The sequence below is a fragment of the Coturnix japonica genome, chromosome 5 (assembly GCF_001577835.2).
Source record: "Coturnix japonica isolate 7356 chromosome 5, Coturnix japonica 2.1, whole genome shotgun sequence".
NCBI lineage: Eukaryota > Metazoa > Chordata > Aves > Galliformes > Phasianidae > Coturnix > Coturnix japonica.
In genome coordinates, this window is record NC_029520.1 from 45,350,872 (window position 1) to 45,364,089 (window position 13,218).

Genomic DNA, 13,218 nt, shown 5'->3' on the forward strand with positions numbered 1-13,218 from the left:
ACTGAATAGCTGTTTCCCATGTTGACGTGTCTATTTTGATCCAAGATCCATTTGATAATATGGAACTACAGCTGTGTGAAGAAGTGAGCCTGCAAAGGCTCGTTGGATTGATAGTACCTAACCTACTGGTGGACTCAGATTTACAGCTGCTTGGTGGGATAAATGTTAGTGGTTGTGGAGCTTTCTTTCTCCATAAAACAGCAGAAAACACATAAAATTGCTATGTTTAACAGGTTCCAGTAGGGTCAGGAATGCCAGAGCATAGAACTGTGTGAGCCACTGTTTTAGACATAAAATAAATGCTGAAAGATGTAATCTTTTGCAATGTAGGTAAGAATAAAAGTGTGGTTGTTTAAAAAGAAATATCTAGATTTTAAGAAGTATCTGCGCATCAGTAGAATTGTATATCTTTGTCACTCAACTTTGATATGCTGCTATTGATTGCATTTAGCAGTGTTATTTTGACACTTGGTCTGATGCTTAGAGATTGTTCTTGAAGCTTTAATCTCCTGGTGTAAATAAGCAGTCAGTACTTCCATTCACTACTAGGTAAGCAGAGGTGCAGAACAAAATGAGCTTACTGGATATTACATGTTGCACTACCAATATAGAGAGGATCTGATTTTGAAAACTCTGTTGACTTCCTGTTTACTTTTTGTGATCATCCTAACTCAAGGCAGTAGCCTATATTTCACTTGGAAATATTGTAGTCTCAGAAAGATGTACATCAGGAGTGCGTGCTTTATGGTAAAAGTGATTACATTGCAGGGTTATTACATTACCCTATCAGATGATAGAGAGTGACCTCCATACTGAGGAAATGCAAGTGTCTGTAGCTCACTAATATGTTCCTGTAGGCCTTTTGCTACAGCATGCCAAATTGGAATGGGATGAGGAAGGCTTTTCTTTGAATTCTTTAGGTAAGGTGTAGTTTGTTGTAAGAAATGCAGTTATTTCTTTCTGAATATATGTTTTTGGAAGGCTCTTACACAGTTAATAGCAGTGACTGCAGAAAAGCAAACACCTGGCATGCTTGGATGTGTGCAGATGGACAGAGCAGATCCTTAACAATCCAAGCAGTAATGCTTCTGGCATTGCTGGAATCTGGGCAATTTTCCTTCCCTGCTGAGAGACATGCACATGTGCTTATTACAGTGCAGCTAGAATATGTGTAATTTTACCTTCTTTTATTTTCAACCAGTTTGTTACTGAATAGGGCACATAGGTGAAGATCATCTACCATACTGCTCCTTCTTTCTAGTGATTTCACTATGTTTAAGTGCCTGTTGCAGACAAATCCTGCACAAAATTTTTCATTCAGTGTTGATATGCTGCTGCACACACACTGATTACATACTACTAGGTTCTTTTCCAGGGTTATTTGAGGACAAAGAACTAGCAGTCAGCGTAGCTAACGCAATAAAGATGTCTGCTCAGTATGCAACTGTAGCTTAAAAGAGTAAGTGGGATGCTTGAGTGGATTCAGTAAAAGCAAGGGAAGGATGACATTGTATCAAACTATATGCCCTTAAGTTGATCAGTTCTCCCTCCTCTTTCCATTCCTACTTTTAAAAAAATATTACAGATGTTGAAGCTGCAAGGCAGTTAAGATGCTCAGAAATAGATTCCGATGTATAGAATGGTTGTTTCAATGAGTAAAGGCCAGTGAGGTGATTTGAAATAATAAACATAAAATAATCAAACCAATTTGATCTTTTACACTGGTCTGCAATGCTGCAAACAACGGCAACTTGCATAGTCTGTCAATTAGTTGCCTTGCCAAAAGAGATTACCTAGCAGTTACCTGGTGCTTTTCATCTATGGATCTCAGTGCTTTAAGAGAGAAATTGCTGTGGCTATCCTCATTTTATGTGGGGAAAAAGGAACTGCAGAGGCATAAATAGATTTACTCAAGATAAAGGGAGCTGGGACCTGTAGCAGCTGTTAAAACCAGAACAGGATATATAACTCACTGTCAGAAAGAGTGAGGTTTAATTATGTGTTGTTTGAAAGAGGTCTGGATAATAGAAAGAAGCAATATTTTCCATGTTTGCACCGTCAGACAGAAAATTGACAAGAGCTGTGGATCGGGTGCAGGTTTCATGGAGAAAACCACTGCAGAGGTGGCTGGAGGCATAGTGGTGGTTTTATTTTCACAAGAATTCCAGACTCAGTGTTCAAATATTTTGTGGTAACATCATGTTGCCTCATTCTAGTAAACCGAATTCACTTTTAACATTTAAAAAACACTGTTGAATAATTGTAACTAACTAAAGTGGCTCTTAAACTGAAGTTCTTAGGCTCTTAAAACTCAGATGAGCTGAAATACAACGTTATTTATTTTTTTTTTCCCTGCAGCACTCCGAGTCCAAAATGTACAGCATGTCAAGAAAGCATAGTAAAAGACAAGGTATCGTTAAACTACTTCTTATTCAGGAGTATTGAATTGTGTAGCATACATAAGATGTGTTAGTATTTTGTGGCCATTACTTCATAAGCTACTTTCGGAAGATAGTTTTGTTGTAAAATCTAAGCCATATCTGGGAAGGCAGCTCATTCTTACTGTTAACCGCATGTCAGAGGACGGTGTGCCAGCTTCAACCTGAATGGTCCAGCCAGGTGTTGCTTCTGCTTTTCATAGCTGGGAGCTGCAGCAACACTTTGCAATTATTCTCTCCTCAACAGAGGGGACAGTAACAAATACTGCATCTCCTGTAGGTATTCAGAGACTGTGACAGATCCTGGCAAATCTTGCTCGTCATTTGGCTGCAGACCAACATTTACTGTTCACTAACTTTGTTTTACAGGTTGTTCCATGAGCCACACTGGAACCATAGCAGTGTGAAGTTACAGTTACTGTAATAGAATCAGAGATTTTTTATACACATAAGTTATTTCACATGTAGATTATAGTCTTTCACCTTTTTTTTTCTTTTTTTCTTTTTTTCTTTTTTTCTTTTTTTTCCTCACAATAAAATTTCTTGTGTGAACGAATAAGGGGTAAAGAAAATTATTTTTGACTTTGTATGTGGTCTATGTAGTTTTTTTACATCAAATTTGTCTAAAGTATTTAGTAATTCATGTGTGTGTGTGTTGGTAGTCTTTACTGCCTCAATAAATGCTTCTAGTCATAACCATTTTCAAGAAAATATTAGTGGGTACATCAGTCTCTCCTTGCCTTAACACCAAGGCATTCTCTGAACAGTGCTTAACAATCCAGTTCTGACATAGGTGGGCTCTTGAGGAAATCAGCCCAGTAACAACGATGTCTACTTGATTCATTCTTTCAATTCAGGCTTTCTAGTACTTAACACATATAAACATGAACATTTGTTGTGAAACTTCCTAAATCTCTAACACAGGAGGATGACATGAAAGGCAGCGTATTTGGAGCACATACGCTGAACTAACTGTGCACATCAGATGGTGATTTTTGGGAAACTGGAAACCAAAATCACTAAACAGCCTTCAGACATTCTCTGCAAAACTTTAAAGATCATTCTCTTATCATAATTACAGTTGGCAAAACTGTGCTTAGTAACACTGAATTACTTCGTGGGGAAAAAAAACCCAGCAAACACAACCAACCTACAGTGCTGAAAATTGGTTATTTAAATGAGATTTGTTGATTCATTAAACTTACATCTGAAAAGTAAACAGGAATCAGTGACCTGTGTCAGATGAGATTTGGATGAGATTGTTTGCAGTGTTTCGTTCTTTACTGATGCTTGGAATAGATTCATAGTCGCTGTGGACAGTTCTCATCCGAACTTCTTGTTATTAAATGGTGGTATGCAGAACAGTTTGGTGGTTAGTGCATATACTGCAGGAATGCTGCATCACACAATTCCATTTTTTGGTTAAGTAACCATGGTTGAGCATAGTGCTTTAGTATTTCTAAATGGTCACAGAAGAAATTACAAGTAACTGGAGCTTCTTATCCCTTCTTTTTGGACTAATAAGTAACAGTGTTCAGTCCTCTTTCCCAGTTTCTCCCCTTAGAATCAGAACTTCTTGGTAGTGCCATTATATTGTTTCTGAATCAAAGGCTTTGTGAGATGTCATCTGTAAAAGGTGAAAAATCCAAGCCCCTGAGCATTCTGCTTCTAATTTATTGCTGTTCTATTATAGATAAAAATGCTGAAAAATCTTATAAACACTAAAATGGAAAGATGGCTGAAACCTACTTGTCAGTGAAATAACAAACCTCCTCCAAACTAAGATGTTAAAAAATTTCTATAACTGTATATTACCACTGAAGTGGAAGTAGATGTTTGAACAAACCGGACTAGTTGTTGTGTTTTTCTCTGATCTGCTGTGCTTGGACTCTTCTTTATCTTACTTCTAGCCTCTCAGATAATCTGGGGAGTTCTAGCTTGTGCCTATTTTAGGCACAGAAATAGCAAAAATCTTAGTCTTTTCTTATAAAGTTACCCTTTATTTTATTAGAGCTTCTGTCCAAGTACCTTCTTTCACTGGTCTGCTTCATAGTGGAGTAATCTGTGGTATTCATGTTTAGTATTTTATTTTTTGCACGTAAGGCTAGAATTAGATGACATTACATTGTATGTTTTCTGCTTTCCTTGAATTTTCATATTCTTGAGAGCTTTTAGGTTTCTGAAGTGGAGTGGCCTTTGATTTTTAATTTTTAAATCATTTTTTTTCCCAGGTATTTAAGGATAATTGCTGCAGAAGAGAACTACTTGCTCTTCAGATTTACTGCAGAAATGAAAACAAGGGCTGCAAAGAGCAACTTTCTTTGGGTCAATTACTGGTAAGCAATCTAAGAGTCAGAAGCCTTCTTTTTGATAAAGAGTGAGAAGAAATCTTACAAATGAAAACGCTGGCCAGTGTCTTGATGTACTCACATGTGGTTGATGTGAACGATGTATGAAGTTGGAACAGAATTGAATTGAGTCCTAATGTGTGCTTTAAAAATGTGAGACATTTTGGGTGATGTTTTTGATTTTTATTTTTTATTATTAATGATATTTGTCTGATGTAAGTGGTGATTTTTACATGGGATTATCAAACCTTTGGCTTCACCTGATTTGCCCAGATGTTGTAGCTTTGTTTCATTAAGGCAGAACATAGCAGCAATCCAGTAACTTAAGAGTCAGGAAGGATAATTGTACACCTGCAGTGAAATATCTGAGTTCTTAAGCCTGCTGTAAATGAACCAGTTCAGGTATTTAAAAAAAACAAACAAACACCCTTAAAGTAGCATATATGTTTATATGAGATAATATATGTTGAAAAAGAATGCTTACATTTTTTTCTTAAATTTCTGTTCTGGAATTTTGAACATTTACAGTATGGAAGTTGGCCATAGATGTCTTTAGAGAAGATTTCACTATATTCTATGTAAATAGAATGTAAAGTCAATAATATGCTTCTGAGAAGACTTGTTACTATTAGCTTTTGTACAATATACTGCATAAGGTAACTGCTTACTTTGGTTCTAACCTTAATTTGATTTTGAGTTATTTTGTATGGGACATCTTCAAAGGTTAGAAGTGGTGCGTGAAATTTAGTTGGCTTGACTAATTTTTATTCATCTTTCAGATGCATTTGAAAACTGATTGTCAGTTTGAAGAACTTGCATGTCCTCGTGCTGATTGCAAAGAAAAAATACTGAGAAAAGATTTGCCAGACCATGTAGAGAAGACCTGTAAATACCGGGAAACAACTTGTAAATACTGTAAAAGCCAAGTCCCAATGATTATGTTGCAGGTGCAGTATTTTCTTGTATGTAGAATGAGATTCTGTATGTTAATTCAGAGTAGTAGCTGTTTTTGTGCTTTTTGTGCTTAGTTGCCTCTGGTGTATTGTCTTCTCAGGTGGTCTTAGTAAGTCAAAACAGAAAATTGACTGGCTTTTTTTTCTTCTTTATTTTCTCCTTACAGCAGAGGCACCAGCTATTGCAATATCTGGGAACAATTTCTCTGTTTTTCTGATATTCAGATACTGCAGTTAAAAATCATAAATTCAAATCTGTTCCTTGAAGTTGATGCTAAAGTAACTCCTTGTTTTGCTTAAGTGGACCTAATAAATTCAGGTGCCATCAGCAATTAAATGTTATACTGGAAAAGCATAAGCATAGCCATTGACTAGAGAAATAATGTCAATTCTTTGGTGCTCTGTGAGCTGTTATAGGAAAGAAGACAAAAATGTGATAACACAAGTGTCTTAGCCTGATAGTAACAGTACATGACAGGCCTAGACAGGCTTCCTGCTGTTCTAAGTAGGTTGTCTGATAAGCAGCATATTGTGAGTTGCAAGTACAGTGCAGATGGTGAGAACCATACTTACATATAGATAAAAACTGTGTTTGCGTATTTCCCATTTTACTGTATTACTTCCTTACATTTTAATGATTATTTTTACACCGTTTGACCAAGAGTGATCCTTGTCGCGTGTATTCTTATACTTTCATGTAAAGTATTGCCATCGTGAGAAGCCTTCTTGCTCAGAGATGTTGTTACAAAAAAACATCTGTATCCAAGGGATGGGAGTACTTTCCTTGTGCAGACAGGCTGAGAGAGCTGAGGCTATTCAGTCTGGAGAAAAGAATGTTCTTGGGAGATCTGATGGTAGCTTTTGGTATCTAAAAAGGGACTGTAAGAAAGAAGGGGTCAGACTCTGTTGTGATAGGACAAGGAGAAATGGTTTCAAACTGAAAGAGGGAAGATTTGGATTTGGTATAAGGAAGATGTTTTTTTACAGTAAGTGTGGTGAGGTGCTGGAACAGGTTGCCCAGAGTGGTGGTAGAAGCCCTATTCCTGGAGACAGCCAAGGTTGGGCATGATGGGGCTCTGAGCACCTGATGGAGCTGTGGGTCTCCCCATTCATTGCAGGGGAGTGGGACTGGATGGCCTCTGAAGGATCATTCCAACTCAAATGATTCTGTGACTCTGAGTTTTGGAAGTCTTCATATTATTTGAGTATATACTTGCAAGTATTGCTTAGCATTAGGTGGCAGAGATGTAAAAATGTATGTATGTGGAGAAAATTATTTACACTGTTTATTTTTGCACGCTAAAGGTGAAACTGTAATTAGATTATGAGTGCTATTTGCTCAGATTTTTCTTTGGGTTGGGCACTGATAATAGACAAAGACTAATGTTTAAAAAATATGTTCTATTTGGACATAAATCAGTCAATATTAGATATGTATTGTACAGCTGCTTTTCCATATCTAACCAACATGCTCATGAGTTTCTTGTAGTCAGTTTATTTATATAGGGGCAATGCAATATCTACAGGTGTGTTTTTGAGATTCTGAAATCATCCATACCTTTTGAGGAACATAAAACTGTTTAGTTTCAGAAATCTCTCGTTTTTATTTATTCATTGACATAGATTTTTTGAAGTTCAGATATTAGAGAAGTGCTAAAGGTTTTATTTTTTATGGTCTGAGTGTCATCTCATTATACTTTAGTAATGAGAATTAGAAGCTTAATGAGACTGAACATTTGGATGATAGGCTTCTTTTGATTTGAGGTTTGTCACTCAGAGGTTGAGTTCATCTCTAGCTTCAGTAGCCTACTTTTTTTTTGTCTATTGTAATACTGAGTGAAACAGGCCTCAGTGATTTGAATTGAAAATGGAGATAGAGGGAGTGCACTGAGGAAAAAAAGTATGCAAATGGAAACAAAAATAATTTTACCAGAGTACTTCATAGAATCCCATGACCTGTAGGGTAGGAAATCCCCATTGTTGAAGGCAGACTCTTTAATTAACAATGCTAGGTCACCTCCCCCCCCCTTTATTTTTTTTAGGCATTTGTCTAGCCTGCACTGTTATTTGGTGACTTAACTTAATTTCTCTTCTTTGAACCACATAGCTTTCTTTTGCAATAATTTCTGACAGACAGAGCTGCTATGTTGTAAAGCAAACTAGTAGCTTAAAATCATTCTGACTTATGTTTTTCTATATTCTATTACTTCTAGTGCTTCTCCTATAAAATTTGTACTTAGATAATAGCATTATGATCTAGATGTAGAAGGGCAATGTTTCTTGTTGCCTTGGGTCTTCACTACCACTCTCTTCCTGCCAAGGCATGCTGGACTTCACTTGTTCACTAATCTGAAATAGAGCTGAACTAACTGGGCCAGCTGCTAGGGAAGACATGAGGCCTTTTCACCATCCTCCTTTGTTGCTATACTGGAGCCAGATGTGTCCCTGCTGCTTATCATCAGAGTGCTGTTCTGAGGAGGTGTTTTCCATCTATGCTAGCATTGCCTTTATTCAGGTGACTGTGTCCTGGTAGGAAGGAACTGAACCTCCTGCCACACTTTTAAGAGGCTATCCCATCTGTCTTGGTAAGAACCTACTTGGTCTTTCTTGCTTATCAGAAGGATTGCAGGATAGACAAGCTCCAGAATGGCATGCTTGATGTGTTTTGTTGTTTTTTTAAAGTGAGGTAGAATATGTTCTCAGGTGCTCACAGATTTGACTGAGGTTTAACCAAGACCTTTCATGTCTCTGAACTTTGGTCTCCCCTACTTCTTGATTTTATTTCAAAGTTTTCAGACACTGTTATTGGGCAAAAATGGCATGCTACATGTTCTTCCTTTTCCAGCAAGCTTATCAGTCTAAATCTTTTGGTTCCTTTGCTTTTTGTTCTTAAGTACTAGATGCAAAACAGTTTGTTTCAAGTTGAATGGGACATTTCCTTGACATGAAACAATATTTTTTTTCCAGATTTTCATTTTGCTGAGGAAAAACTGAAAAGATATGTAAATTCAATTAGATTAGGCCTGGTTTTCTTCCCTCTGTATGATGATAGGGTTTGACAGGGTTTGATAGGGTTTGACTAAAGAATCTGTCATCATCTAGGTTCAGATGAAAATGCCTGTCTAGTAGTGTGATAAATTTCAATATATCTTTGAACTTTAGGTTTGTAGCAGTGAGACTTGGTATGATATATTTGGGAATAAAATTTAGAACAGTGTTGGAAGGGCAATATCCGTAGGTAGGAAGAAAAGATTATCTGAGTGTACAATGAATGTTTCTGAAGAGCTTTTCCATGAGCTGTATACTTTTACTAAATGGGTATCTGCAGTAGTTCTGTTCACTGTTAAAGCTGAGCATTTTTTGTGAGTAATTCTTGGGAGAGAAAACCTGACTTATTATTCACAGTGTTTTTGAGTAAAAAGATGATAAAAGATGAAAAGTAGATTTCCTGTCCATAGGAAAAATAAGAAAATCCTTATTTTTACATTAGAATGTTAATACGTTATCAAAAGCATGAATGGATGTTTCAGCATTGAAGTTCTGTAACTCTTTACACAACTGGGATAAACACTGAAAGAAACCTGTGTTTTTGAATTATTGTAGGATGCGTTTCTTCACAGCTAAGTCCTCTCATTCATGTTTGAGTGTGAGTTGATCTGTGGTATGTTTGCTTTTTTTCTCTATAGAAACATGAAGATACAGACTGCCCATGTGTCATGGTTTCATGTCCTCATAAATGCAGTGTTAAAACACTCATGAGGAGCGAGGTAAGAAGTCTTGCCTGGTGTTGTGCTGATAAATGGAATGCTTTTTTTTAGTAAGATCTCGCAAGAATTTTGCCAGAAGCCATTTCCTTTATTAAAATGTGAGATCTAAAGAAAAGCTTTTTCTACCACACAGTTAAGTGTGATAACACTCAAATATCTTTAATGATATATTGATGAGCAATATTAAAATTTAACTTATTAGTTTTGTGTCTGTATTATAAACTTTGCTTGCCCAAAATCAGCGCATGTCTTTCCTGCTTTCTTTTTTAACACCCTTACCCTGATCTAAAGCATTTGTTGATTGCAGTAGAGCAGCATCTTGGGGCAGTGTTAGTGACTGTATTGAAATAGTGAGTGAAATTGTAGTGAATGTTGACGAGAGTTAGTAAAGACTAGAAAAGTACAAGTGAGTTGCTAATATGAATTATTTCATGGAAGAAAAAAATATGGTTAAGATTATTAAATTTGGGGAAAAAGTAACTGACACTTGGAGAATCAGTGTAGCATAGAGGGTAATACAACACTCCTACAATCAGATGCAAGAATGCATTACATTTCTCTTAATACGTAGAAACTTATTAGTATGTAGAAACTTAATCCAATCTATACATCACTGCAAAACAAAGAGAAGCTTGCGTCTTTGAACAGAACCATGTTCTTGTTTATAAGTAGCTTCTGTCAGACTTGATATGTTATCTTTTTCCCTCAAAAAAGAACTTGCTTTGGATGGGAAGAGCTTACTTAAGTTTTCAGCACTCTGTAAACCTCATTTAAGGAAAGCTAAGTTTCTGATCTGGGGATGAACTTGCCTCTTTCCAATTATACCTGATTCCTCAGTTAGATTCTTCTTCTTCCTCCCCCCCTCTTCTGGTAATACTTGTTAATTATTTCACAATACCCAAGGAGCACAAGGCTCTTCATGAACATAGGGACAGTCTTTTTTTCCCAGAATAATGAAATGTAACATGTATTATGGATACTGTACCTATTAATTGAAACTAAGCTGCCATGAAAAGAGAAAGTATATGTTCCGGGTCAATTTTATCAGTGACTTTCTCAGTTGAATGCTCCTGAGTTTAGACTCCAGTTCTGGAGGACATAAGAATATCATTAAATCTGTACTTGAGCAGTGACTGCAAAATGGTGTATATTAATGCAAACAAAAATCGTCCTATTAAAGCCTGGATAACACCATACAAACTGCACTTCTGTGCGCATATAGCCAGAAATAAGTTCAGAAACCATTGGTAGAATTAGAGCTTTAAACAGTTGGCATGCCCTGCATCATCTGTTGTTCCATGTTGCTAAATTCCTTTCTGATACTGTTTATATATACATATGTGTATTACTTAGCTGCATGGTTAGGCACAATGACTCTAATGCTGAAAATGGGAAAATGCCTGCCTAACAGTTTGAGAAAATCCTGTAGTGCACAAAAAGTGAATATCTTATTGTAGAATAAATTGTTCAATTTGTAATGCTTTGACAGACTTCTAGTTTGGCAGTTAAAGATGTGGCATTCTACTAAAGCCCTTTTACCATGTCTCATTCTTATTTGGTCTTATTTTTTTCTGAACCATGTGTTTCTTTTGAAACTCCACCATAGATTTCTACAGATAGTGTCTAGATCAGATAGGTGTGCATCAGAGATGAGTGACTGACTACATCTTGGTATTAGATTGCAAAGTCTGTCCTGTCAGTTACAGAGCTAAATGTTGAAAGCAGAATTGGTTCACCCCTTCTGTCCTTGAAGGTGGATGAGCTGGGGCACACGGGACTTATTGTGTGGGAATTTCACGTGAGATCTTGAAAGCCAAGAGAGTGATGCCAGCTAAGGAGCTAGATTCTAGCTCCTGTCTGCTTTGTGGGAAATAGGCTTTGTTGTTCTATTGTTTCCAAAATGGCTCTTTGCTCCAACTTTTGGGCACTTCGCATCCAGCTGCTGCCCTCTGTTCAGCAATGGCTGCTGTCTGTATATATGTATATGCTTTTGTGAATTGGTTCATTTTAAAATGAAAAGTGGATGTGTTCATCATAATAAAAAAAAAAAAAGAAAAATATTGGAATAAATCTCAATCTGAAAAATGCAGGCATTTTACTAATCGTTTTAAATCCCGTATACTGCATTTTTAGGAGTTGTTTAACTGTACCTATTACAAAGCTCTTTGTCTGTTTCATGCGGTACTTGTTTAGTCTCTTTTTTTTGTGTGTGTGCAATTTAACTGTTAACTTTTGGCACTGAGAATTGCATGTTCTGTTTTGAAAATTTGGTTCCTCATAAAATTAGAATAGAAAAGATGTACTTTGCTACAGTGAAACTGATCTTAAGACTTACCCAGAACACCAGTAAGAATCACTTGGCGAGAAAAGATTAATCATTCTTCAAAGTCAAATGAAATCATGCAAATAATTGCAGAGTGCCTTGTTTGCTTTTTTTTTTCTTTTCAAATTGGGCTGCCTATTGAAATAGTCTTTAGTAGAAGTTTCACTGTATACTAAATGTATCACTGTATACTGTATTGGCATGTGCGTGTGGTTTACATATGTGTATATATAGTATTTGCACTTTAGGTCAGACTGGAGAAAATATACACACGTGTATTGTATGTTCTGCAGATGGCACACTACAAACCTGATAACCTGTGCCCGTTATGTTTTGAGCATTATCATGCAAACGTCTTTTGCCAAAACTCACATTTTTTTCCTATTGCAGTTGAATGCACATTTGTCAGAATGTATTAATGCCCCAAGTACCTGTAGTTTTAAGCGTTATGGCTGCACTTTTCAGGTCAGTATATAACAATTATCCTTCCCAATTGATGAAAATCTGCAAGTAGAACTTAACTCTTTGACATGAAAGTTCTGGACTTCTCTAATCTTGGTTAAGAAAAGGTCATCCAGTTGCACTGAGTGATTCAGTACTAGATGTTTGGGTGGTTGGGTTTGTTTTTTTTTTTTCATTTTAAAAATAAGCTATATTGAAAAAACCCCAAAACATCACTTTCATGCAGTGGTTTGGGAGTTCATTTGTTAGGCACATCTTGTTGAAACAGGGAGATGATACATTTCAAGAACTTCATAACAGAATAAGAGTAAAGTAACTTATGTTCTTCAGTAAACAAGCTAGTCACTTCAGTTGTTTATATGATAGTATTTATTTTCTTGAACTAAGTTCATTTATATTTCCTTTCATTTGTATGTCTTAATATTTTTAATAAATTAAACATAGATTAGTCCACATAAAACCTCTGTTTTAATGTGCATTCCTATGTCTGTGTGCACATACATGTATAATCAAAGTATAGCATGAAAAATAGTTTAGAAAAAAAGAAAGATTTATTTGATCCTGGCACTCCCTGCAGTGTTTTAAAAAGCAAAAGGAAGTCCAACACTGGAGCTGAGTTTCAGTATTAGCATTCCAGTCTCTTAAGATATTCTGCTCACTATACCGTGTATCTTGTATTATGAAAGGATTATGAAGGAAATTTCAGAAACTGCTGACAGGAAAAAATTGAGTTTATCAGATAGTGTCATCCATTTGTTAGTTTGTGGTAATTTAAAGAGACAAGAACTGTAAGTAGCAACACTTCTCAATAAACTGCTTCCTGCAGGTATTTCCAGTTTTTTAAATAATGAGCATTCATCATTTTAAGTGTTAACAGTAATGCTCTTAATGGAAGAACTGATCAGTGCAATGACCCTACCCACTGTT

General features: G+C 36.2%; 1 protein-coding gene across 9 annotated transcripts in view; it reads left to right on the top strand.

The window, feature by feature from the left end:
- Positions 1–13,218, top strand: part of TRAF3 (TNF receptor associated factor 3) — a 64,597-nt gene that overhangs the window by 32,552 nt on the left and 18,827 nt on the right. For 7 of the 9 annotated variants that reach the window (XM_015865640.2, XM_015865639.2, XM_015865638.2 and 4 more), the window contains 5 exons: positions 2,359–2,410; positions 4,670–4,774; positions 5,566–5,733; positions 9,426–9,506; positions 12,220–12,294. In XM_015865640.2, coding sequence (XP_015721126.1) covers positions 2,359–2,410; positions 4,670–4,774; positions 5,566–5,733; positions 9,426–9,506; positions 12,220–12,294 — 481 coding nt within the window. The remainder of the gene's footprint in view (positions 1–2,358; positions 2,411–4,669; positions 4,775–5,565; positions 5,734–9,425; positions 9,507–12,219; positions 12,295–13,218) is intronic. The other 2 variants (XM_015865647.2, XM_015865648.2) reach the window with 1 other exon arrangement.